The sequence below is a fragment of the Salvelinus sp. IW2-2015 genome, linkage group LG26, assembly GCF_002910315.2.
Source record: "Salvelinus sp. IW2-2015 linkage group LG26, ASM291031v2, whole genome shotgun sequence".
NCBI classification, from domain to species: Eukaryota; Metazoa; Chordata; class Actinopteri; order Salmoniformes; family Salmonidae; genus Salvelinus; species Salvelinus sp. IW2-2015.
The window spans coordinates 25,901,487-25,927,732 of record NC_036866.1 but is presented as its reverse complement, the minus strand read 5'-3'; the positions used below and the strand labels follow the sequence as shown (position 1 = coordinate 25,927,732).

The 26,246-nt window shown below is 41.4% G+C and overlaps 1 protein-coding gene across 1 annotated transcript in view; it reads right to left on the bottom strand.

Annotated features, from left to right (window-relative positions):
* Positions 1 to 26,246, bottom strand: part of LOC111952608 (RNA polymerase II elongation factor ELL2) — a 48,034-nt gene that overhangs the window by 3,062 nt on the left and 18,726 nt on the right. The window contains exons 3-9 of the mRNA XM_023971457.2: positions 22,949 to 23,076; positions 19,055 to 19,215; positions 12,931 to 13,175; positions 11,952 to 12,076; positions 9,324 to 9,441; positions 8,479 to 8,935; positions 7,603 to 7,666 (exon numbers count right to left, since the gene is read on the bottom strand). Of these exons, the coding sequence (XP_023827225.1) occupies positions 7,603 to 7,666; positions 8,479 to 8,935; positions 9,324 to 9,441; positions 11,952 to 12,076; positions 12,931 to 13,175; positions 19,055 to 19,215; positions 22,949 to 23,076 (1,298 nt within the window). The remainder of the gene's footprint in view (positions 1 to 7,602; positions 7,667 to 8,478; positions 8,936 to 9,323; positions 9,442 to 11,951; positions 12,077 to 12,930; positions 13,176 to 19,054; positions 19,216 to 22,948; positions 23,077 to 26,246) is intronic.

Genomic DNA, 26,246 nt, shown 5'->3' with positions numbered 1-26,246 from the left:
GGTGGCACTGCAGATTAGCAGAGTGATGGCCTACGACTCCCCAAAGATTTCATAGAGATTTAGAAATGTAAGACAGATACTAATAATTAGGTGCTTACATTTGTTCCATTTCACGTACAAGTGTGTATTATACACGTGTGAATTGAACATTTGTTTTTTGCATATCCCACTCCCCCTGAGATACCCTCAGAGTGGGGTCACGGCCAGGGATCTGCCATTATAGATGGCGACCCTGGAGCAATTAGGGTTAAGTGCCTTTCTCAAGGGGACATCGATGCCTAGTAAATTTTCGATTACTGGCCCAACGCTCTTAACTGCTAGGCTACCTGCCGCTCCTAGATTATTTGTTTTTCTAAGTAACTCACTTATTTATTTTTTAACACAAAACATAAAAATAAATAACAGCATACAGATGCACACAAACATCAATGACATCAGACCTACCCAGACCCCCCCCCCAGCTCTCACATCACTCTCCGCCACATGGCCTCAAACTGAATCATTGTTTCTCTATCACCCACGCACTTTCAACATTTGACCTTTCCATTGTGTTAAAGATGGAGGATTGGTTGATTTCCAGTTTAAGTATACRTTTTTTCAAGATGATTGACAAGAAAAGTATCGTCCAAGACATCGGGTATCTCACTACTCACTCAGATGCATGTATTGAAATATGCAGACAGATGGATTAAAAGTACATTTGCATTGTAATACTTCTGACAGACAACTTTCTAACTCTGCCCATAACTTTTAGACTTCATAGCATTCCCAGAAGGCATGGATTATTGAGTCATTGTTAGTTTTACACTTATTAAGACATGACTCTGCCTTTGTGCTGTAGGATTTGTGAATTTTGTCTCTTGCATAATAAATTCTACACATTTTCATTAACTTTCCTCCAGCTTGTGCCAATATCAGTTCTTTTTAAGTCTTGGTTCCAATAGTAAAAAAAAAAAAAAAAGAAATCTAAGAGATTGTCAGTTGGATAGGCTGTCTGCAAGGTTTTGTATATCTTAACTACACGACCAAAGTATGTGGACACCTGCTCGTCAAACATCCCATTCCAAAAGCATGGGCATTAATATGGAGTTGGTCCCCCCTTTGCGTCTATAACAGCCTCCACTCTTCTGGGAAGGCTTTCCACTAGATGTTGGAACATTGCTTCGGGGACTTCATTCAACCACAAGAGCATTAGTGAGGTCGGGCACTGATGTTTAGTGATTAGGCCTGGCTCGCAGTTGGCGTTCCAATTTATTCCAGAGGTGTTCGATGTGGCTGAGATCAGGATTCTGTGCAGGCCAGTCAAGTTCTTACACGCTGATCTCAACAAACCATTTATGTATGGACCTCGCTTTGTGCACGGGGACACTGTCTTGCTGAAACAGGAAAAGGCCTTCCCACAAAGTTGGAAGCACAGAAATGTCTAGAATGTCATTGTATGCTGTAGCGTTAAGATTTCCCTTTACTGGAACTAAGGGACCTAGCTCAAACCATGAAAAACAGCCACAGACCATATTTCCTCCTCCACCAAACTTTACAGTTGGCACTATGCATTGGGGCAGGTACCGTTCTCCTGGTATCCACCAAACCCAGATTCGTCCGTCAAACTGCCAGATGATGAAGCATGATTCATCACTCCAGAGAATGCGTTTCAACTGCTCCAGAGTCCAATGGTGGCGAGCTTTACACCACTCCAGAGAATGCGTTTCAACTGCTCCAGAGTCCAATGGTGGCGAGCTTTACACCACTCCAGCCGACGCTGGCATTGCACATGGTGATCTTACGGTTCTGTGCAGCTGCTCGGCCATAAAAACTCTGTAGTGAGTGTTGCAACCGAGGACAGACGATTGTTATGCACTACAGACCTCGGCGGTCCCGTTCTGTGAGCTTGTGCGGGTTAAAACTTTGCGGCTGAGCCGTCGTTGCTCCTAGACGTTTCCACTTCACAATAACAGCACTTACAGTTGACCGGGGCAGCTCTAACAGGGCAGAAATTTGACGAACTGACTTGTTGAAAAGGTGGTATCCTATGACGGTGTCACGTTGAAAGTCACTGAGCCCTTCAGTAAGATCATTCTACTGCCAATGTTTTGCTATGGAGATTGCATGGCTGTGTGTTCGATTTTATACACCTTTCAGGAACAAGTGTGGCTGAAATAGCCGAATCCAATCATTTGAAGGGGTGTCCACATACTTTGTGTGTGTGAGTGTGTGTGTGTGTGTGTGTGTGTGTGTGTGTGTGTGTGTGTGTGTGTGTGTGTGTGTGTGTGTGTGTGTGTGTGATATAAATATCATATGAATATCCTTTGACTCAAATAAGATTCCCTCAAGATTGCGCTGATGTCCAAAAGATTTCAAATCAAAATTTCGTGATATGAAACTTTTAAGTTGCATGTATTTAATAATCTGCATTGGACAGACTAAAATTGCATCTTAATTCTGTAATGGAAATTCTGTATTTCCTACCAAGTAATTTATGGTTACTATGCCTTTAGTTTTCCATGTGGACCAATTTTAAAATCAGTGAATTATGAAAAGCTATCCAAGGATTGTTCCATACGGTTGGGTTTTTAGGGAGTGATATTGGCTCTTGTAGAATAAGTTTAATTTTCTTCCATATTGTTATAGTGTACTTGACTAGGAAGTTCTTAATGTTCTTAGCTTTAGCTTTTGAAAATAGACACGTGAAAAGATGAGCATGTGCATTTTCAATATGTACGCATTGCTCTTCTTTAGTGCTTTTAACGATGTGGTCGCAAGTAAACACCTTGGGTGGCGAGTTGATACAATTCCAAGTCTAGAAGGTAAAAAACACCCTCAGACTTAGAAAGATGTAAAACGTTCCTTTTTGTTTTATGAGTTGTATTTGCCTATATCAAGTCTGTTATGACCGAGTATACTTTTTAAAATAATGTCTTCGGTGGGGTAATTGCTATTACCGGGAATAAATATACAAATGTTGGGAGCCATGCCATTCTGAAGAGGTTTATTCTACCTGGAAGATTGTTCCATTTAATTAGATCTGTTTTCATATTGATGAGKAATGGGATAAAGTTATCTTTATACATTTGTTGTTACTTATTATGTATCCTAAGTTTGTGGTCCACTTAAAGGATTACTGTACATCATGAGTTATTTTTTTTAGTTGCCATTATTTCCGGGGTTTTCCATGTTAATTATATATCTTGAGATTTTAGAGTATTCTGAAAATATTTTTTTGCAAGTGGGGGTGGCATTGAGTTTTCAATATTGGTCAGGTATATCAGGAGATCTGCAAATAAGTTTTGTTTATATTCATGTTTTCCAATACTGATTCCTGTTACATTTGTGTTCAGTTAAATTCTTTCTGCAATCGGTTCAATTGCCAGTGGAAACAGGAGGGGGAGAGGGGACATCCCTGTCGTGTGCCCCTTTCTAAAGCCATTTCATTAGATAATGTATTATGTGTACATTTTTGCTTTAATACATTTATATAACATTTTCATTAAATGTATTATTTCAGCTTGAAAGTTACCAAAGTTTTGAATAGAAAGGCCATTCAAGATGGTTGAAAGACGTTTTGGCYTCAACAGCCATTATTGATCAATCTATATCTTGTTTTTTTGCGTATTGTATGTGTTAAACTGAAACATGTTCTTTAATTTGCATACATTTTTTATATACCCTGTTTGATTGATAATACTTTTGCCATTGTACTGCTTTTGAGCTTTGTTATTATTTTGTCAATTTATAAAATGTATGGGTCTGTAATCAGCAGGGGGTTTTCCAGATTTTCCTGGTTTTGATATAACTATTTGATACATGGAACTAGGAAGCACTGAATTGAGTGACGTGCGTTGTCATTTGTGTAAATAGGGTGGCGCACATTTGGCCCAGCATCGTCCGGGTTAGGGGAGGGTTTGGCCGGTGTAGGCCGTCAGTGTAAAATAAGGATGTTCTTAACTGACTTGCCTAGTTAAATAAAAGGTTAAAAATATATATATATATATATATATATTTTTTAAAGGGCCGTTACTTTGTCCCAAAATGTTAAATAGAATTCTATGGGAAAGTCGTCCATTCCTGATGCTTTTCTCCACGCAAATACCTTATTAGTGTCTAATAAATATTTTTGGCTGATCTTTTCTTTTAGTGATTATTTTGGCCTACTGATAAATGCTTCAGGGTTGTTGAGTCTAAGGCTGTAGGATCAGTCCAAAAGTTGTTTAATTCTGATTTATATAGATTTTCATAGACACTTTTAAAATTGTCATTAATCGCGTTGATTCTAAATAACGCATTTGTATTTTAATCTTTTAAAATTGTAACTGGTTTGGCATGTATTCATTTTGTGAGGGCTGCGAGATGTTAACCAAGCTTATTTGCCATTAATTAATATGCTTTATTTGAGTTTAACCTGTAGTTGTTGGCTCTCTACAAAAGTAAAATATCATATCGCTGCTTAAGTTCAGACATTTAATTTTCTTCTTTCCAATAAGTCTTTTTTATATTTTTTAAATGGGCTTTAAAAAAATTAATTAAATAGTGATTTCTGGGCCTCCCAAGTGGCGCAGTGGTCTAAGACACTGAGGCATCACTACAGATCCGGGTTCCATCCCGGGCTGTGTCGCAACCGGCCACGACTGGGAGACCCATGAGGCGGCGCACAATTGGCCCAGCGTAGCCGGGGTTAGGGGAGGGTTTGGCCAGTTGGGCTGTCCTTGTACCATCGTGCTCTAGCGACTCCTTGTGGTGGGCCGGTGCGCTGGCGTCGGTCACCAGCTGTACAGTGTTTTCTCTGACACATTGGTGGGACTGGCTTCCGGGGTAAGTGAGCAGTGTGTCAAGAAGCCGCTTGGCGGCGTCATGTTTCGGGCGTTGTGTCTCACGACCTTCGCCTCTCCCGTGTCCGTACGAGAGTTGCAGCGATGGGACAAGACTAACTACCAATTGGATATCACAAAAAAATGGGGGAGAAAAAAGGTAAGCACTTTGTGACATCTGCTCATGTAAAATGGGCTTTATAAATAAATGTGATTGAATTTGATTGCTACAGTAGATGGCAGCATAGGCCTCTCCAACCAAGCTCCTCTTTAAATATTCAATTTCTCATAGAAAAAAAAAAAAAAAAAACTCTTGCAGGAAAACCACATCTGCTGACAATCTCTTTAAGTGTTCAAGAACCATATGCTTTTTCTTATTTTTTTAAATTGAGCCTGTGCACATTCCGTTGGATTTTGTTGGTCTTTACTTGTATAAAATCAAAGTTAACCTTGTCTGTTCTGTCGGTCATTGAAGAACCAGATATAACATTTTAGCAGACATGTCATATGAGGGTGGTGGGCATTCCATGGAATGGGAGAGTCATAATATGAATACATAGTCATTATATACATTACAAATGCAGTGTAGATTGTGTGGGCATGTGGGCTGAGCAGACATTTAACAGAATACACAAACAACAAAGTTGTTATTTTTAGGGATTTTAAACTCCAACTCATCTCCTAATGTACCAAAAGCCTGTGGATTATGTAAATTATATATTGGAGAAAGACTACCACTTAAGTATTGTGGTCAGTTTGTATTGCCTTGTAAATTCAATTAAAAGTATAGTGGGTGATGGGGCTCTACTTGGGGAGAGAGTGAGTCCACCAAGAGACTGAAGTGAGATGAGTAGAGGCCCCACACAAAACTGTCTGATGTCCTCCCAGTCACCTCGTCCCAATCCCTCGGATAGAGCCTCTCTCCACTCTCACCAATAGCCACCATTGAATCTTAGCTATAATCACAAACAAGGACTAATAATGACTCGACATACTCTCCTAATCTGTCCAGAACCCTTATTTTATAGCAGGTTTGCAAGTCACAAAAAAAAATCTAATTACATTGTAATATAGTTAAATCCTTCTGACTCTCTCCCAAGACCATTCCTCTCCACCTCCCCCTCCCAGTTTTTCACCCCCTTTACCCCACCCAAGCAAGCTTGTCCCAGCCTCCCATCCTTACCCACCCAAGTTTGCCCCAACCTCCCATCCTTGCTCACAAAAGCTAAGCTTGTCCCTCCCCATCTCCCACCCTTGCCCATCCAAGCCAAACTTGTACCAACCTCTCAACTTTTCCCACCCTTCCTACCGCTCAGACACACTTACACCCATCCACTTACTCATCCATTCTCATTCTTTCCCGCCCAACATCCATCCTATGTATCCACACACCCATTCTCTCCCATACCTATTCACCATCCCTTACTTTTCCCAGACACACCTATTCACCATCCTTCACTTTTCCCACACCCACACTTCCCCTTTTGACTTGTCTTTTCAGTGTCCATGTAGCCCATTGGCATTGGTTACTTCTGTCGTTACTTCATAGAGGAAAACAATTACTTGGAGAAAGTATAGGTTGTATTGGGGGAGGAGGAAAGGATATTGTCTCAACTTAAGATAAGCTGGTGTTAGGCATCACTGTATGTAGCCTAGTGCGCTCATCGTTTTTTTCCTACTTTGTCCTCTTCAACTGGGAAGGTTTCTTGTAGCTTGACTCGGGATTCACCGGCGCTTATGAATTCCATCCTTTGCGTTCCCTTCGATACCCACAGCACTGCCGGGAAGCAGAGCTGAGACTTGATCCCCTTTTTCTCCAGTGTCTGATCGAAATGTATTCCTTCGTCTCTCTCATCCTAGCAGACAGGTTGTAGATTACAATGATTGGGTATTTAGCATTCTTCTATCTTCTGGTGATAGATTCACATCAAGGACAAGGACAAAACACTCATGTTCTTTCGTCCAATTCATCTTCTAAATTTTGCAACTTGGTTTCCAAAAGGCTTATTTTGTCGTCTTGATCGTTCATGTGCACGCCTTGTTTGTGTGTGACTGACACGATAGCATCTATTTTCTTTTTTAGCAAATCTCATTTTGTAATAACAGATTGTAGCAGTTTGTTTTGTTTTGCATGGAGAGCATTTTAGCCATGTTTTCCTAGATAACCTTTAACTGTTCATTACACACATTTGCATCTCCAAGTTGCTCCTTGTCTTTTCCYCYGGGGGAAGCCATGGCTTGTTGGACTCGTGTCACCACGCCACTTTACCAACTGATTGGTTCGCTGTTGTACATAACTGATCGCTCACACTCACCCACTTGCTTGGGGATATGTTGATTTATCGATTTGAGAGGCTTGATTTAAACATTGTCTGGTTTCTACATATAACATATAGCTACTCACACCCCATGCGTCCTATCGGTACGCGCTTGTGCCTCATCTTTTTAAGTCATTCTCAGTGAAGCTGTGTTATTACTGCACATTTGACAGATCATTTAAAACTTCAAAATGTTCCACTATTTATGTGAATGTTTTCAAGCCGAATCCAGACCTTTTGGAACAAATCGCTTTCCTTTCACAACAAAAGTGACTAAAGTAGTCATACCATTAAACAAAAACATTGAAGCAACAGATGGCAGAAACAGAACCTGAGACTGAGACCTGAGACCACATACTGGTTTCACTTGTACCATGTTTACAGCATGAATGGGTTTCACATAACTTCAACCTAGAAGTACAACTCAGCAACCCAGGGCAATTCTGGAGAACTTGTGAATGAAGCAGTGTGTTTAAACTTACATTAAATAGTCGGGCAGCTCCTCCGGTGATGTACGAGTGACAGGTGTTTTAGCCCCCTCATTGTCTGGAGATAAAAACAAGCAGAGAAAAAAAAAAGTTCATGTAATCTGCCAATGCAAACGTGATAAAACTCATATCATACCAAGGCTGATGGAGTTTATCACTACTACGGATAAGAGACCTGCTACAAGGCAGGCGGTGACGCCAGAAGCGCCCCAGATTGGGAGTCAGAGCAGCCTGCTGACTCGATGAACCGTGGGTCACCCAGCTGTTCCACAGAATCATCTACACACTAGCCAGGGAAAGGGATGGGGGTTGCTAGCGGAAGCTACATACACAGCACCCTTTCCACTGGAAATTCTCTTCAGATCATTGATTTGTCGTCACTCTGTTTAAAACCTACAGCAATTCACTATGAGACGTATATCTAGATAAGTCACCTATGCTATTGGGGACCGATCCCTTTGATGTTTCAAAATACTTTTCCAGAGCATGTCGTTTTTTTTACTACTGTAACAAATATGGGTTAGGGAAAACAGACATTTTGACTGGATTTTTACTACTTTGCAAATGGAAAGTTTTAATGACAGTGTTTATGTATATGGAGAGTGTTTATTCGTATGTATACAAATACTGGGCAGTCTTTCCTGTAATCTTGTTGGCTCAAATACACTGATTAGATGGTTCTTGTAAATTATTGAACTTCTCTGATTTCAATGTGGTCATAGACCAGTGGTGCTGTAAATATATCCTTTGATGTCATTACTGTATCATTATCAACATGTTCTGTGTCTGCTATCATTCCAGTCAACAAGGCCTCAAAATGATAGAATTTAGTTGAAAATTACATAGGGAATGAGATTGTGATTGTCTTACCAGTGATGTTTTCCTGGTTCTGTTTCAGGTCGGGACTGTTCTCTATCCAGTCCTGTTTTAAGCGCTCCCTGTCCTTGTCTTTGTGCTTCTTGGACTTCTTCTTTTTGTGCTGGCCGTTGGCTAGCTGCTGGTCAGTGCAGATGGAGGGCTCAGTCTGTGGGGGCTTGGGGCTTGGTACTGCTAGGCCTGGCTCTGTCCTCTCCAGCTTGGGAATACTGGAGGAGCAACCCAGTTTATGCCGTGTGTAGAGACCATTAGGGCTTCCCTGGACGTGATTGTTGGTTCTCTCAAACTCTGTTTTGGTCTGTACACTGGTGTTGCCTGGACCAGATGAGCTACGGGCTCCAAAGGGACCAAGCTGTCCATTGGAAGGGGACTGCAGGGATAAACTGTGGTCTAATAGTCTTTGCTTTTTGGGGGTCTGATAATCGGATAGGTCGGAGGGCACGGGGCGTTTCTATGAGAAGGGTAAAGAAGAGGATTTACCTGTAATACTACTTAGCGAAGACCAACTTACCCTACATTTGAAAGGAATGGCTCCGCTACATTAAAACATCCTAACTGGCTCCTGAAAATGTCAGTGACTGAACTGCCTCCAGCACTCCAATGAATAAAAAGCAGATGCTACCAAACCAAGAAACTTTCCTCTCATTCCTCCTTTACTCAAGCTTATTCTGTAGTAGGCCCAAGTCAAAAGGCATAGCACTATTCAAACATAAATTATTTAACCCTTGAAATTAATCTGTGCATTCTCTTATTTCTAATCAATGTCAAGTTTTTAAGAAAAACAAAGAGTAAGGGCAGGATGTAGAAATTCTTTTAGAGTTAGGTAGGGGAGTATTTACCACAGAGGGAGTCTTGACCGGGCTGAGTTGTGACGGAGAATCCGCAGGGGTTTTGTGGAATGAATGGTTTGACTGGAAACTCTTCAACTGGCTACTGCTGCTCAGTGGCTGCAGTTTCCTGCAACATTAGAAGGGGAAGACATTTTTACTTTGCTATTCCATTTATGTTAGGGCAGATAAAAAAAATTGTTAAGCTTGAGTTGACAGATTTATTAGTTTTTATACAACGCGTAGGTCTAATCCGGAATGCAGACTGGTTAAACCAGCATTTTAGCCGGTGTCAATTCCACAAGTTACCACCGGCTAAGTCTATGACTTTAAAAGACCCATTTACTCTGTTCCATCTGCGCAATACACTGTCTCATCAGCCCAGGCAGGGAAGTTATAAACTTTATCTCCACTATAAAAAAAAAGCATCTAGACATTATCACACATTTCTTTTAGACTAACATTTAGTTTTCAACAGTGGATATTTGTATAAACCTTGCTGTCTGTCTCTGACATTTGCAACATTGTTTCAATATTCAAATTCGATCTTCAGCTGTCCCATAGTAATGTTGAAAGTGTCGGGAGTCGGGATGAGACACAGGCAGGCAGCTGTTCTCATCCAGTCGACATCAGCATTGCTCTTTGTATATCCATACAAATGATCAATAGAAAACATGAAAAATGAAACAAAGTGCAGCTAGTTTGCCTTCTGTCCAGTTTGAAGTGATTGTGTTAGCTAGCTCCTCTGAAYAACACTGTGCTGATGAGCACATTTTCTACGGCAGGCGAAGTTGCACATCATTACCTCTTTTATTTGAGTACATCCATAACAATGTCACTAGAAAACAGCTTAAACAAACGCAAATGCCGCTACTTTGTTGTTATTCTGGCTGAACTAGTGTTTGACGTGGCTGTAAATTAGTCGTAGTTGGCTCGCTAGCAAGCAAGGGATAAGAATGTTGCCAGCCAGGATGGCAGTGGAACATTTAGAAGGAACGACTGGGTCGCGTTCATAGATACAGAACATAAAGACTGAATGAGTCTGGCAACCGAACCGATAGAACGCCGCTTGGGTAGCAACCCTAGATGTGTGTCGGGACTATATCTTGTGGAACAATGAAATAGTATGAATAAAACATGTTTTATGAAAATATGTAAATCATTATTTTAAAATGTYGGTAACCGGTTGTATAAAAGTGATAATGCCCTCGAAGCCGGTGTTTGGAGGATATATTGGCACGGTTTTCCGGACCTCAACTTTTTCTCGGGCCTAACAACACCCGTGCCAATATATCCTCAAAACACGGGCATCTGGCATTATCACTTAAGTAAATAATGGTTCAAACTCCAATTGCAATTGCATGGTTTACAGAGAAGTGAGAGAGGTGGGGCCATGTTAACAGAGGAAAACAGAACACAAAACAGGTCGAACCGGTTGGTTACTGCAAAGTCCACCTTGATGCAGCTGTTCACATGAATATTGCATTAGAACAAATAGACCACATTGTCAGACAGATGTTACACTCCCATTATCTACACTTGACCTCAGGGTGAAACTGACACGTTTTTCAGCATGTTTCAAAGTGTTAGGCTGTATGTAGTGTTTCTAGGTTACAGAACACAGATTACATCTGCAAGAGGCAAGCACTAAGACAGAGCGGTGTCCAGTCACTTCAGTGAGGAGAACAATGGTGCCAGATGCAGGCTCTGTTAGGCCAAACACTCCTCTCTCCACTGGCAATCTGCTTCCTCCAGCTCCTTCCTCACAGAAACCTCACTGAAATCAGAGGTCCATCATACCTCCCACAGCAGCCACATGACCTTTTCAACTACATGATCAATGGAATCTCCTGGAAGCACCACTGGCTTTCAGGACATTCCAGACATGAGACCCTCTGACAGACTAGGCTTCCAGCAATATGGTTGCTTTCTGGGATAAACTATAAGGAAAGGCTCTGATATCAAAAACAATTGGTTTAAAAAAAAGACGGTCATACACTGATGAGCCACATCAACAGCTACCTTGCCCTGTACATGCAGCAAAACAACATGTTCACTTCCATTCAGAGCTCTCTTTAGAACATCTGAGTAGTGTAAACAGAATGGGAACAATAAGCAGGCAGGAGGTCCATCCAAAAAGCTTATGAAACCCACCCCTTAACTGACCAGTGGCAGGATAGGACACGTACTTAACGTGGGATGACGTCCACTCTCATTCTGAACAGCTCAGCCATGCTACCTTCCTCTACATTAATGCTATTTGACAACACCAAGCAGAGAATATTTCTCTCCCCGCTTTGATGTGCCCATTAAGAAATTCATCTGTGCAGAGAAATAGTCATTTAGAGTCTCTCCTTTCACCATGATCACAGCGGCCTGCCACAGTAATCCAGTAGGCCTGCAGTCTCAACGCCAGCACGTTGTCAAAAAGCATCAGAGCATCCCGCTACTGAGGAGAGGTAATCATCCAATTACTGACGCTTAAAAAGGTTAAATGAAGATAAACTACAGACTAGGGGACTCTCCGCCATGACACCAACATGATGACACAGGTAAATATTTAAATATTCAGTGGTGAAAATGTGAAGGAGAGTATGATGGTAGAGAAGACAGGTGAGTAGAAGTACAAGCCACACCCACCTGGCCAGGAGCCTATGGATGAGCGGCTTCTCTTCCTCCAGGTAACCGGGCCAATCCTTTTGGACAAGCCTGTAGAACTCATCCTTCAGAGTAAAGCTGTGATCTTTGTGGTTCAGTTTAGCAACCTGCAAATCAATGACAAACAMATTTGAACCCTCTGTCCCTGTAGCATTAAATAGACTTTTGACCCCGGTTAAAAGAAAGGCTCAACTGGCAGGCTGTCAGAATAATTATACATTGTTCACCATTAAAGTAATTGATAGCAAACACAGCAATTACACTAGCATTGTGCCAAGTTAGTCACAAATACAGTACCAAATCTAGTCTACCCAGAGAGCCTCTGTGACAGACAACCATTTGTCAGAGTAGTACTGGCCTGCCTGGAGACACCCCACCCTCCCCGGTGGAAACACCGTCTTCTCCTCCAGACATAATTAAAGCACAGCTCTAATTACAGCTACCAGTAGAGGCAGTAGCAGCAGCGACACAGTCGCTCCTTGTATGACTGCACTGGGACTCCCAAACATACCCAGAACAGGAAGTACGCCTCAAATATACCAACTGAGATCACTTAGCTGCTCAACATTTGGTTGTAAAAGGAGCCATTAGCATTAGATTCTGAGTGGCTGTAGAGAGCGAGCGAGGGAGACAGAGCGGCTACTCTACAGTGTTTCCATTTGGAATCCCTGGAGGGATTTAGAATTGCTTATAGATGCAGCTGAATCTCAGAGGCACTTTTAAAGACCCTGTCCTTTCTTTCAACGTGAAAGTTGCTGTGATGTTTCAAATGTTTCATTTACAAAATAGATTGTTTATTCATTTCAAATGCATTACAATTGGAATACAATATGCAAAAGTTGTGCATTATTGAGTTATATCTCCACTTAGTGAAACCAGCACCTACCATGTACATTTATCTGCAGTCTAGTATCTGAGTACAGTTTTAGTGTTGTGCCATGTTGCGTTCTACAGGTCTCACCTCATCCAGTACTGCTCCCAGGTCAGTCTTGTCCTTGGGAGTGGCCCTCTCCCTCTCCAGCCACAACAGCAGCTCAGGCTTCCTGTAGGGCTTTAAGGCCAGGAYGTGGATGATGCGGTCTCTCAGGGGCCTGAGGGCTACTGGGCTGGGGGCCCCGCTCTTCTTGTTGTTAGGGGAGTGCTTGTTGCTGCTGCTGTCCATGCCTGACGACAGGCCCTGCTTCCTCTGGATCTTCACACATTTACCTGACAGAGAAAATGAGATGCACAGAGAGGCGCCATTTGACGAGAAAAATATTTAGTCACTTACAAACTATCTTTTCGACATAAAAGCTACCTTCTTATACTGCACACAGGAATGGCACCTTGTGTCCCTAGTAGGAAATAGCGTCTTAAAATATTTAGCCAGACCTCATGAAAGCCTCCTGTACACATACACACTAACCCTTTGATCACACCAACAGCATCATTGCGCAAAATAGTACACGGCATCATCTGGATATGTATGCAACAAAAGTTCAACATTCACCTTCTGCTACCGTTTCTGTCAAGCCGTCTACACATACAGGTTTGATGCGTACGTTCGATAAATCCAATGCATGCACCACACCGAACGCACTGCAACACACTGCTCCAAGACAAACGCATCCTTTCATTGGAAATGAATGCAATTCTGGTGTACCAAACCGCAATGACGCTGTCGGTGTGATCGAAGCGTTAAGTGTTGGTACGCAGCACCAGGCTCGGAGTGCAGTGAAAGGGTTGACAGTGAGGTTAGCCAGTTCCTGTGCAAACAGAGGAGCATGGAAACTAAAGCACCTTGCTCACTCACACACAGAGACCATTTTTCCTGTTGCAGCACTAATTAACCTGGCTCCAAGCCAGCAGGACATGGTGGTGCTTTTACTGCATGTACATGTATCTCCCAACCTAATCTCATTAAACGTTTAAGATCTGCTTTCAAGGTTGCTATAGGATGAAAAGCACAGCCTCTACGTGGGAGCAGTGTGGTTCTGGTATCATGCATCTACTGCATTACGTAAAGTATTGTACGTGAAAGAGTTGATCTATTATATTTTATTTAACTTGGCAAGTCAGTTAAGAATAAATTATTATTTACAATGACGGCCTACCCCGGCCAAACCCAAAGGACGCTGGGCCAATTGTGGGCTGCTCTATAGGACTCCCAATCACGGCCTGTTGTGCCTGGAATCGAACCAGGGTGTGTAGYGATGCCTCTAGCACTGAGATGCAGCGCCTTAGACCGCTGTGCCACCCGGGAGCTAGAGTAGGTTTAGATATGACAATCTAAATAGTATTTTACGGAGTATGTAAATTATTTGGCTCCATGCACTCAATTTCACATTTCTAAAAAGGCCATAGTTGTTGCACAACTGGAATGTAATAATGTTAAAGATATTGAATAACAACTCACCAAAATGTCTCTATTCTTATGCATCAAACATTATACATACAATTCATGACATTTTCTTAATGTGAAAAATGACAATATCATCAACATATAATATGAACCCCAGCAACAAACTATTTTTTTTTAATCAACTCTGGGCCTGAGGGTAAATCCGAGGGTAAATCTCTGCTTTTGCCAAATGCAATGTAGTTTCGAGAGCTTGTCGTAACAGCTACCCTGGTTCAAGACGCATACATTTTACAGTCCAATATCTTCCTGTCGTGTAGAGAAATAGCCTGTATTGCCTCATTTTAAACAAGCAGCGACTAGACGCTAACAATAAATTAAATCTGCTTGTCATGTAGTTGGTTATGGGAAAGTTTGTAAAACGCTATTCTGTCTTCTGTATAGCCTTTACATAAAACCAGCAGAACTGCACATGCTTGACTGAAACATAAGTTGCTTTTCAGAAATATGATATGGGTTGTTTTCCTTTTTGTAAAAAAACATTTGTTCAACATCATGGCGTACAAAATCAAAAACAGTAAATAAAATAGATTAGGGTTGTCACGATACCAGTATCGCGATACTCAAAAAGGTATCGTTGCAAGGAAACAAAACATGAAGCGGACTAAATTTCCTGAGTCCTATTGTTGGAAACAAGCTGCCTTATATTGTCACCCAGAATCACATTTATTTTCCATGCTAGCTTTTTTAAAGGACCAAAGAGTTACGTTTGCTTTGTGTTCTCCTGTTTGCCATGGAAAATCAGGTATTGTAGTATCGCGATACTGGTATCGTGACAACCCTAAACTAGATACACCAATGTTTATCAAAACATGACTATCACATTGAAACCACAACAGTAGCATTCATCCAACATGTATAGTTACACCGAAGACCATCATAACTCAGTTTGAGATTATCGGGTGTTCCTCATCCAATCTGTCACCAAGGTGTAATGCATTACAACAATATGTAATGTACGTCAGACTGACACCAGACCAAGCAGAGAAGTGAGGAGTTAGTGAGCATATAACAGGCTTAGGATGAGTTCTCAGGTTGGAGTTTAGCCAGGAGGGCGGGGTTAAGTTCTACTCTAGCATTAAGTGCCATAGGATCTTTAGTGATCACAGAGAATTATGATCTTGGCTTATCATCTCATCTGAAAGACAGCACACAGTTTGTGGTATTCCTCACTCCTTGGGTGTATTGGCATGTCCTACTGCTACCTGATGTTCTCCTTACCAGATAAATGAGTCTAACCAGACCCACCCATAACTGGACTAACCAAGCCTAACCTTTCTTAACCTCAATACTAGCTAGTGCTGAGCGATTAACAGACATTTTGGGGGGGTTTTCGGTTATTAATTAAACAACTAAGTTAATTGACTAATGTCAGTTCATTACTTGAATTCCACGTAGTATTTTATGAGCCCAACGCGCCCTTTCTCTAGGGTGAAATCAAATCATTCACGAGAGAAATCAAGTCAAGAACTGTGGGACGCTGAACTGATGGGAGTTGTAGTTTACATTAAGCAAATGTTCAACCTAGTTCAGCGCAGAAATGTGGTAATTAACTAGGTGTAGTGTCTCACGTGTTGTTTTCAAACTCTCCTGAGAATGTTTCAGATGAAGTAGATGTTCACTCATTAGATGGTTCTCCAATTGAACGTGTTGCCGCATATAAATACTTAGGTATTTGGATTGATATAGATTTGACGTTTAAAAAAATAAATCATACTGTAGATGAGCTGGTAAAGAAGCTAAGATTTAAAGTCGGCGTTTCTAAAGAAAAGCAACAGGAAGCAGATTATTCAGTCTACCTTTTTATCTGTTCTTGAGTATGGTAATATTATTTATCCAAGTCCAGTTGCTACTACTCTTAAACCTTTGGATGCATCTACCATAGTGCCCTTCATTTTTTTACTCATCACTGCATCAAAAGGKTGGCTGGACTTCACTAAAGACCCATAGATCTCTAAATTTCTCCCTTTTTGTTTACAAGGCACTACTTAATTCCATCTTATCTAACTTTGCAGTTGAAGTATAGACACCCGAGTTGCCTAACCCGTTCACAGGATTAGTTAATGAGGTTCCTATGGTCTCCGCTGAGCTAGGTAAATCTGCTTTTAGTTTTAATGCACCTTATTGCTGGGCCAAAAATGTAAATCCATTTCATCTTGACGTTCTGGTGCGGTTCAGGCAATTTAAAGTATTGATTGGGGACTTAGATCTCTTTTACAAATGCGCCCTGTATACACAACGTAAATATACACATTATACCCAATCGATCTCTAAATACAAAAATATATACATTCCTACACAAATACACTGCATGACCAAAATTAACTGTTTTTCAGTTAATTACCATGCCTGATATAGTTTGGGTATGTGTATATTTATGCTGTATATACAGGGCGCATTTGTAAGAGCCATACACTGCATGACAAAAAGTATGTGGACACCTGCTCGTCAAACATCTCATTCCAAAATCATGGGCATTAGTATGGAGTTGGTCCCCCCTTTGCTTCTATAACAGCCTCCACTCGTCTGGGAAGGCTTTCCATTAGATGTTGGGACATTCCTGCGGGGACTTACATCCATTCAGCCACAAGAGCATCAGTGAGGTCAAGCACTGGTGTTGGGCGATTAGGTCTGGCTCGCAGTCAGCGTTCCAATTCATCCCAAAGGTGTTCGATGGGGTTGAGGTCAGGGCTCTGTGAAGGCAAGTCAAGTTCTTCCACACCAATCTCAACAAACCATTTCTGTATGGACCTCACATTGTCATGCTGAAACAGGAAAGGGCCTTCCCCATACTGTTGCCACAGAATCGTCTAGAATGTCATTGTATGCTGTAGCATTAAGATTTCCTTTCAGGGCCCTAGCCTGAACCATGAAAAACAGCCCAAGACCATTATTCCTTCTCCACCAATCTTTACAATTGGCACTATGCATTCAGCAGGTAGCGTTCTCCTGGCATCCGCCAAACCCAGATTCGTCCGTTGTACTGCCAGATGGTGAAGCGTGATTCATCACTCCAGAGAACGCGCTTCCACTGCTCCAGAGTCTAATGACGGCGAACCACAAAATTGTGAAGGAAAAAAAGTGGTAAAAGTAACAAAAAAATTAAAATCTCTAAAATCAATGTAATGTCATTATTACATAATACAAATCGAAACCATGATAATAAAAAAAAAATCTGAATCCAACCAAAACAGAACCGACCTCAAAAAGTTGTAATCACAGCATACAGGTGGTGGGAGATGGGGCTGCCAATGAGTTTCCAGATATAGCTTCCCAATACTTTTATCACTACTGAACATGTATTTAGAAACATGTCAGTTTGTGTGCTCCGTAGCGCATATGACGTATAGTTTATGACCCTTTAATTTAAGTTCCCTTTGATATCAAGTATATGGGCACCTTACTGTCCCGTCCATGCTGTGGGGAAGTGAGCCCAGTTGTGTGCCTTACCTTTACTTACTTACTTTATTGTCCCCATAGGGAAATTTTGTTGCAGTGTTATGTACACATTTAAAGTGGCGTTAAACACCTGATCAAACATGATCAAACATGAGAACCAATGTCAATATTCCCAGGCTAAGACTGCAAGTGGACTTCTACATTTTTACTTGATAAACTTTAATGTAAAATGATGTATTTGGATAAGAAATAGCTCTTTGTTTTGTACTCATTCAGCAGAGATATTACACAGCAAACATGCCAGCTACATTTAACAGGGTTGTGCAAGAACACTCAAGAGGCCMATTTTCAGCAGCAGAGCATGGGAGGTAATGTGTGCTGCTTGCTTCAACAGCTRTAGAAAATGGCTTGTGCAGTAATTACCATTAATGTTATGTTGTAATTATGTTTTAGACAATATGTGTAAAACTGTCAGTGTGTGCAAAGATGGCTTAAATCCACTAGTATAACGTCATAAACGCAGCAATTTTTTATGTGTCTCCAGGTTATAATACACAGCATCTGTAACATGTCCCTTCAGACAACAAGACATAACCCATCAGAAGACACAGAGGTATGCCTGTGTCTACACCCTCCTCCTGGATGAAATATAACTAATGCACATTCCAACGGTCCCACTGGTTCAGATGCTGTGTAAAGACATGTACTGCACTGGTATGCTCCCACAATTATTTATTTACTTTGTGGCGCAAATAAACATCGTTTTAATTTGCATCTTCATTAGTTCTTAAGTTCTTATGATGAATTATGGCCTTTGCTTCAAAGAATCTGCATACATGATTCAGTTTTTTCAATAGATGAAAACTAATTGAGTCGCAGCCACTGTAATTAAACTCTCAGGCAAAACTTCATCCACTCAGCATGAGACTAGTTAGTGCATACTTCTGGCAAACTCAATCACATTAATGGAGCTGGTAGGCAGGTTGGCAACATGCCTAAGCAATCTGGTCAAAATGAAGGGAAAAGAAGAAGAAGAAAAAGAGGCCTTCCCTCTCGCATGAATAATTGCAACCCAGTACTTTGATCAATTATGTGAAAACTTCCACACCATATGGCAATTATCAGCAGGACAAGATGGTAGAAGGCGATGGATTAGAAGCTTTCCGAGAACATTAAACACCTCCATTATTTTTCCCTTGATCCCCAGGCAGCAAAGGGCTCAGTATGAAGCTGGTTTGGACCCAACTCAGGCAGCATAGGTAAAGGCAGCCTGTGACTGCAGACTTACCATGTGTGGTGCCTGGTTTGATCTCGATGGCCGACCTGCTCATGATGTCCTTCTCAACCTGAGACATGCGCTCTCGGGTCATCTGGTATGAGTCATCAGTGGCACACACAGTGATCTTGTCCTGAATACTGCCCTGGCCCTCCAGGTGCTCCCTGCCCTCCCTGAGGAGAACACAGGATCAGACTCACATAGCAGCAACTGGTAATGTACAAAATATCACACAGTACTTCCACTCAATAGAGCATTTCGTGAAAATGTATTTGTGTTTCTGTCTACGTGTGACATTTGCCTCACTCCCATGACCGGTTCTTTGACTTCTGTCCTCATGCTCATTCCTCACATCCTATGGCATTAAGCTGTACAACAAGTGAAGATGCCTATGAGCTGCGGTGCAAACAGAGCAGCACAGAGCTACCTTTGACCCCTAAATGACCACAAACACTGATCTCACCATTCTCTGATCTCACCGTTACCCGAAACATGTGCAGTGTTGCGGGTAACGCGTTACAAAAGTAATTTTTATTTATTTATTTCACCTATATTTAACCAGGTAGGCAAGTTGAGAACAAGTTCTCATTTACAATTGCGACCTGGCCAAGATAAACCAAAGCAGTTCGACACATACAACAACACATACAACAACACAGAGTTACACATGGAGTAAAACAAACATACAGTCAATAATAAAGTAGAAAAATTATTCTATATACAATGTGAGCAAATTAGGTGAGATAAGGGAGGTAAAGGCAAAAAAAGGCCATGGTGGCGAAGTAAATACAATATAGCAAGTAAAACACTGGAATTGTAGATTTGCAGTGGAAGAATGTGCAAAGTAGAGAGAAATAATGGGGTGCAAAGGAGCAAAATAAATAAATAAATAAATACAGTAGGGGGAGAGGTAGTTTGGGCTAAATTATAGATGGGCTACGTACAGGTGCAGTAATCTGTGAGCAGCTCTGACAGCTGGTGCTTAAAGCTAGTGAGGGAGATAAGTGTTTCCAGTTTCAGAGATTTTTGTAGTTCGTTCCAGTCATTGGCAGCAGAGAACTGGAAGGAGAGGCGGCCAAAGGAAGAATTGGTTTTGGGGGTGACCAGAGAGATATACCTGCTGGAGTGCGTGCTACAGGTGGGTGCTGCTATGGTGACCAGCAAGCTAAGGGGGGACTTTACCTAGCAGAGACTTGTAGATGACCTGGAGCCAGTGGGTTTGGTGACGAGTATGAAGCGAGGGCCAGCCAACGAGAGCGTACAGGTCGCAGTGGTGGGTAGTATATGGGGCTTTGGTGACAAAACAGATGGCACTGTGATAGACTGCATCCAATTTATTGAGTAGGGTATTGGAGGCTATTTTATAAATGACATCACCGAAGTCGAGGATTGGTAGGATGGTCAGTTTTACAAGGGTATGTTTGGCAGCATGAATGAAGGATGCTTTGTTGCGAAATAGGAAGCCAATTCTAGATTTAACTTTGGATTGGAGAAGTTTGATGTGAGTCTGGAAGGAGAGTTTAGTCTAACCAGACACCTAGGTATTTGTAGTTGTTCACATAATGCGTTACGTACTCCGATTACTTTAACTTTTTCAAACTGGGTAATATTATAATGGTTACGTTGTCAAACAATGTGTGTGTTACTTTCAGAATCAAATCAAATTGTATTGGTCACATGCTTCGTAAAAAACAGGTGTAGACCAACAATGAAATGCTTACTTACAGCCCTTCCCAACAATGCAGAGAAAAATAGGCAAATAAATAAATAAACAATGAGTAACGATAACTGTCCTATATACAGGGGGTACCAGTACCGAGGTGATGTGCAGGGTTACAAGGTAATTGAGGTAGATATAGGTTGGGGTAAAGTGATTTGGCAACAGGATAGATAAAACAGTAGCTGCAGCATATTTAATGAGTCAAGAGTTAGTGCAAAAAGGGTCAATGCAGATAGTTTGGGTGACTATTTGGTCAGCTATTTAGTAGTCTTATGGCTTGGGGGTAGAAGCTGTTCAAGGTCCTGTTGGTATCAAACTTTGTGCATTGGTACCACTTGTCGTGCGGTAGCAAAGAGAACAGTCGATGACTTGGGTGGCTGGATTCTGACAATTTTTAGGGCCTTCCTCTGACACCGCCTGGTATAGAGGTCCTGGATGGCAGGAAGCTTGGCCCCAGTGATGTACTGGGCAGTACACACAACCCTCTAGTGCCTTGCGGTTGGAGGCCGAGTAGTTGCCATACCAGGCAGTAATGCAACCAGTCAGGATGCTCTTGATGGTGCAGCTGTAGAACTTTCAGGATCTGAGGACCCATGCCAAATCTTTTCAGTCTCCTGAGGGGGAATAGGCTTTGTCGTGCCCTCTTCACGACTGTCTTGGTGTGCTTGGACCATGTTAGTTTGTTGGTGATGTGGACACCAAGGAACTTGAAGCTCTCAACCTGCTCCACTACAGCCCCGTCGATGAGAATGGGGACGTGCTCTGTCCTCCTTTGCACCGATAAAGTGTATTCCAGCTAATGTATTCATTCCTGTCCTGCAGCTCAGTTTAGAAGGACAACTGTATCTTTGACGTGTCTGGGTGGTTTAATACATAATCCACAGCATAATTATTAACTTGGTTATGCTTAAAAGAGATATTCAATGTCTGATTTGTTATTGTTACCCATCTAACAATCACTGCCCTTCTTTATGAAGCTTTGTAGTTGAATCTGTGCATGGAATTCAATACTTGACTGACTGTATGTATGGGGGGGACAGAGGAAGGGTTAGTCATTCAAAAAAATTATGTCAACCCCTATTATTTCACACAGAGTGAGTCCATGTAACTTATGTCATTTTTTTAAGACAAATGTTATTCCTAAACTAATTTAGACATGCCTGAACATATGGGCTGAATATTTTAGTTATGTCATTTCTATTAATGAACTTTGACAGAGTATTTTGAGTAGATTGTTGACAAAAAATGACAATTAAGTAACTTTTAATTCTGCTTTGTAACAAAATGTGAAGAAATCCAAGGATATGAATACGTTTGCAAGGCACTGTAGGTCCCTCTGTGGTGTAAGTACAGGACTTTGTCTATTTTTCCCATTTAAAAATGTATGTAGTTATGTCCTTGAGCTGCACTTGTCTATTTATGTTTTGTACCATGTCATGTTTTATGTTTTGTGTGGACCCCAGGAATAGCTGAAGCAACAGCTAATGGGGATCCTAATAAAATATGAAATACTAATACACCAGCATTCAAACTTCAGGAACACAGCACGCTAAATAGGTGCTTACAGTAACTCAAAGGAAAAACAAGACCTCAACAAATAGTGCTTACTTCAAAAGGTCAGAGGTTATGAGTAGTTCAAAAATAAGACTGAACTATACATGGTAAGAAAAACAGTCTGGGATAAGCTGTCACTGGTTTCTAGCGGTCAGTCACATGGGGACAAGGGTTACTTGCGTTAGCAATGAAAGATAGAGCGAGAGAGAGAGAGAGCAGTGTCTCAAAATTCCCTGTGGTCCCAATCTGACTGAACTAGTTGGGGCGATATGGGCACAAATACATATCATGATAAACTGCCTGAATTGATGCCATAACAATAAATACAATAAGTTAATAAAAATGAGCACCACTGTTCTTTAAATTATCCTTTAACCTTCTACTACTAGTTTGATGGTTGTAGCCATCAATTGTCCAATTAACAATCACCCATATTAGCAAACGTAATTCATTTCATATTTGACATTTCTCTAGTATAGGCTACTTATCGTACTATACAATATCAGCAAAATGTCTACAATAAGTGATCGGTATGGTCGGTGTCGAAAATGTTTGGTTTATCGTCCCAGCTCTACTGTGAACTGGCTTTGAATTCCATCTGTGGTTGACTGAAAACAGTAGAGTGGGCTTACCCTGAGACATGCTGGTGGATGCAGTCAAAGCTGGCCTGAGGTTTGTCCTTGCTATCACTGGACAGGTAGAAGGAGAAGACCCGGAGTGCATCTGGGGCCTCTGGGGACGGGGCGGGGATCTTGATATACTGTTGTCAGGGGAAACAGAGAGAGCATTAGATCACTGAGGAGACCATGTGTAAAATTATTAAATGTTTATGACCAAGCAGTTTTAGCATATTTAGCTGTGCTTTCGGTTTGCATATTCTACATTTGAGTAATTTAGCAGATGYTCTTATCCAGAGCGACTTACAGTACAGAGTACATACATTTCAATTATTTTTTTGTGCTGGTCCCTGTGGGAATTCTAAACATGCTAAATGAAAAGCCTTGGGTTTGTGTGATACAATCCGAAACATTTTGGTAACTAATGTATAAAGGACCGCAAAGGATGAGCCTTACGTTGGTCATCAATTAGGCTACACATTTAATTGGAGAGCAAAACAGGGTAAATAGGAAGACTGAGGTCATTGACATTACGTATGAGTCAACTGCTCGGGGTGACAGCCAGGCAGTCTCGGGCTTAATGAGATTTCAAATAAAGCCCCATCTGAAGCATATGAAAATCAACTAGGCATAGCATATCACTTTTACAAACTAATTCCAAACTACATCAGCACACATCTTGAAAGCTGTGCTGTGGCTCTATTCTCATCGATTACACAGTATTTACTCTGTGGTTGCTAACTGAATGCTGTGTCCTTACACAGCAATTAAGTTCATCAGCTTGCACTCGCTCTTCCCAGCCCGGTAGAGAACAGTGTGTACTATATCTTTATCAAAAAAAGAAAATATTTCTATGAAAAACACTTTCCCTTCTTTTGTCTTAAGGTAAAGCCTAAAAGAGATTGTGTGCTTGATGTGAGCATGTAAGACTCCTTCCTCCACACCAATATTCTGACCGCTATGCTCAAATAACCCAAGATAATTCTGTACGCACTGTGCACAAAAAGTCTTGAAATATTTTTATCAAAATTAGTTTTGGGGCAGAAATGCCTTCTGGAACATATGGTCTTTCATGTGCCTTAATATCAAACATGTATGCCATCTGTAAATATGAATACAATTGTTAAATTACGGGCCTAGTTGGTTTAGCCATGGAAAAAGTCTGCAACCTTCCCGCTATCCATGATTGGCTGAGATAATGAGTTGACTGGACATGTCGAGAGAGGAGTTGGGATTGGTCTGCCATGTAGCACACTTCGGTCTATATTATGAGCTGGTCAGTATGTGTAGGTAGTTTCTAATGTGGCTTTTTTTGAAAGATATCACGTAGTAGAAATGTTACGTGTATCAGAGACAGAGACACACACACACAGACTCGGGAGAGGCAGAGGCAAAGGTGGAGAGCTGTACGTCCTCCGAAACACAACCCAGCGAAGCCGCACAGCGCCACTCGGGAGGCCTGTGTAGTAATATTATTTGTATCTCAGAGCCATTTGCATTGGTAGTTATATCCKAATGTTAGCTAGCTAACATTGAACCTGGTTGGTTAGCTACCTGCAAATTCATGCAGGGTAGTAACATTATGAGCTGGGATTATAGCTCATTGTTTAGCTAGCTACATGTCTAAACAAAAGACTAACTATTTCAATAGAATGTTTATGATGTCACTGCAACAACTGTCGATAGCCAGAGCGAATTTACCAGCTACGTCTATCTACTCCAATATCAGAGCACTCTCGTCTGAGTGTAACAGAGCGCAAAATAGCTGACGAATAACTAAATTGTTGCCAGCAGCACAGTTGCAGTCACCAACGCTCTGGATAACATAAAAACAGCCTAACCAGCTCTGCTATGGTGAGTAAAAATGGTCAGAGTAAGCCATTCTCTCGTTTGTATCTGGAAGTAGCTAGCAAGCTAGCCAACGTTAGCTGGGTGCTTGACTGCTGCTGTTAGGTCAGAACGCTCAGATCATCCCTACTTTTCAGCCAGAGTGTCCAGTGTGCACTCCGAGAGCGAAATGTTCTGAATTTATGAACGACCAATCTGACAACGCTCTGAATTGACGAACGCCCAGAGCACACTCTGGCACTCCAGATTACATTTACTAACACATCCGTAGTATAAACCAGCCTTTAGTCTTGAAATCTTTGGTTGTTTTGTCCATAGCCTCACACGTGAATCCTTAGAGATGGGTGGGGCTAAAGCTTAAAAGGGTGTGAATGATGCTGAATGGGTGTAGACAAAGAAGCGCTCTCCAGTAGGTACCAAAATATTCAAGGGACTTTTTCTCAAAAGTGATGTTACAAGTTTATCAACTTTCAAAGGAGAATTGCTTTCCCATTGTTCCTCAACTGTAGTGTATGATATACCATTTTCTAGCTCTGAGTCTCTACTTTTATCCAATGTAAAAAAAGACCAAATCAAGTCAGTCGGTCACATTTAAGGGTATATTGTATATTAATAATATTACATTGTATCTGCAACTTTTCCACATACCACTTGGCCAAATTTGTTTAATCTGCTAGCAATATTGATATTTAAAAAAATGAAATGTAAAAAAACAATAATAATTAAATAAAATCTCTGGCCTGGACCCCCTTCTGTACCTCCGTGAGCCGCAGACCGTACTTTGGGAACCACTGCTTGTATCAACCTTGCAGCATTGCTGTTTTGATGTTATTGCTTTGGAACAACACACAGTTATGTAATGAGTACCTTTTTTATTTATTTTTATTTTTTAATCTCCCCAGAAGTTGATTAGAGTAAATGTAATCTAACCTTTCGGTTACTGGCCCAACGCTCTAACCACTAGGCTACCTGTATTGATATGAGAATTAGCTTGACCCTCCGATGTTCAAGCCATAAAACTGACCTAAATAAGCCACTGGTTAAGCCAATAACCCAGGCCACGTGGGACCTCCTATGTCCCAAAGTGGCAACCTCTAGTCAGCCGTTGGAACAGTGAGGCTGATATCCTAGCCTTAAACAAGGTGATAGTATCCCACTGTGCTGTCCAGAGCTCCCCTGGAATCAAACAGACCCACGGGGAGCTATGGGGCCCTAAACCAGCTAATGAAATGGCCTAAAAACCTACTTTCACCGAATGGCCAATTAAAACACTGGAAGTCTAACCAACAGGTATTGCCGTGTACTTGAACACATTGGGTGCCGACTGCCCTTTTATTCCAGCTGAAATGGACAGTTTTGTTGATGCTGAGCCTGTGCCCTAGATTCAGAGGACAAAATGAAAGAGACAGAGCGATAGATGGTCCACAGAATGATTATCACTTCTTTTGACCCAGCATGATCACTG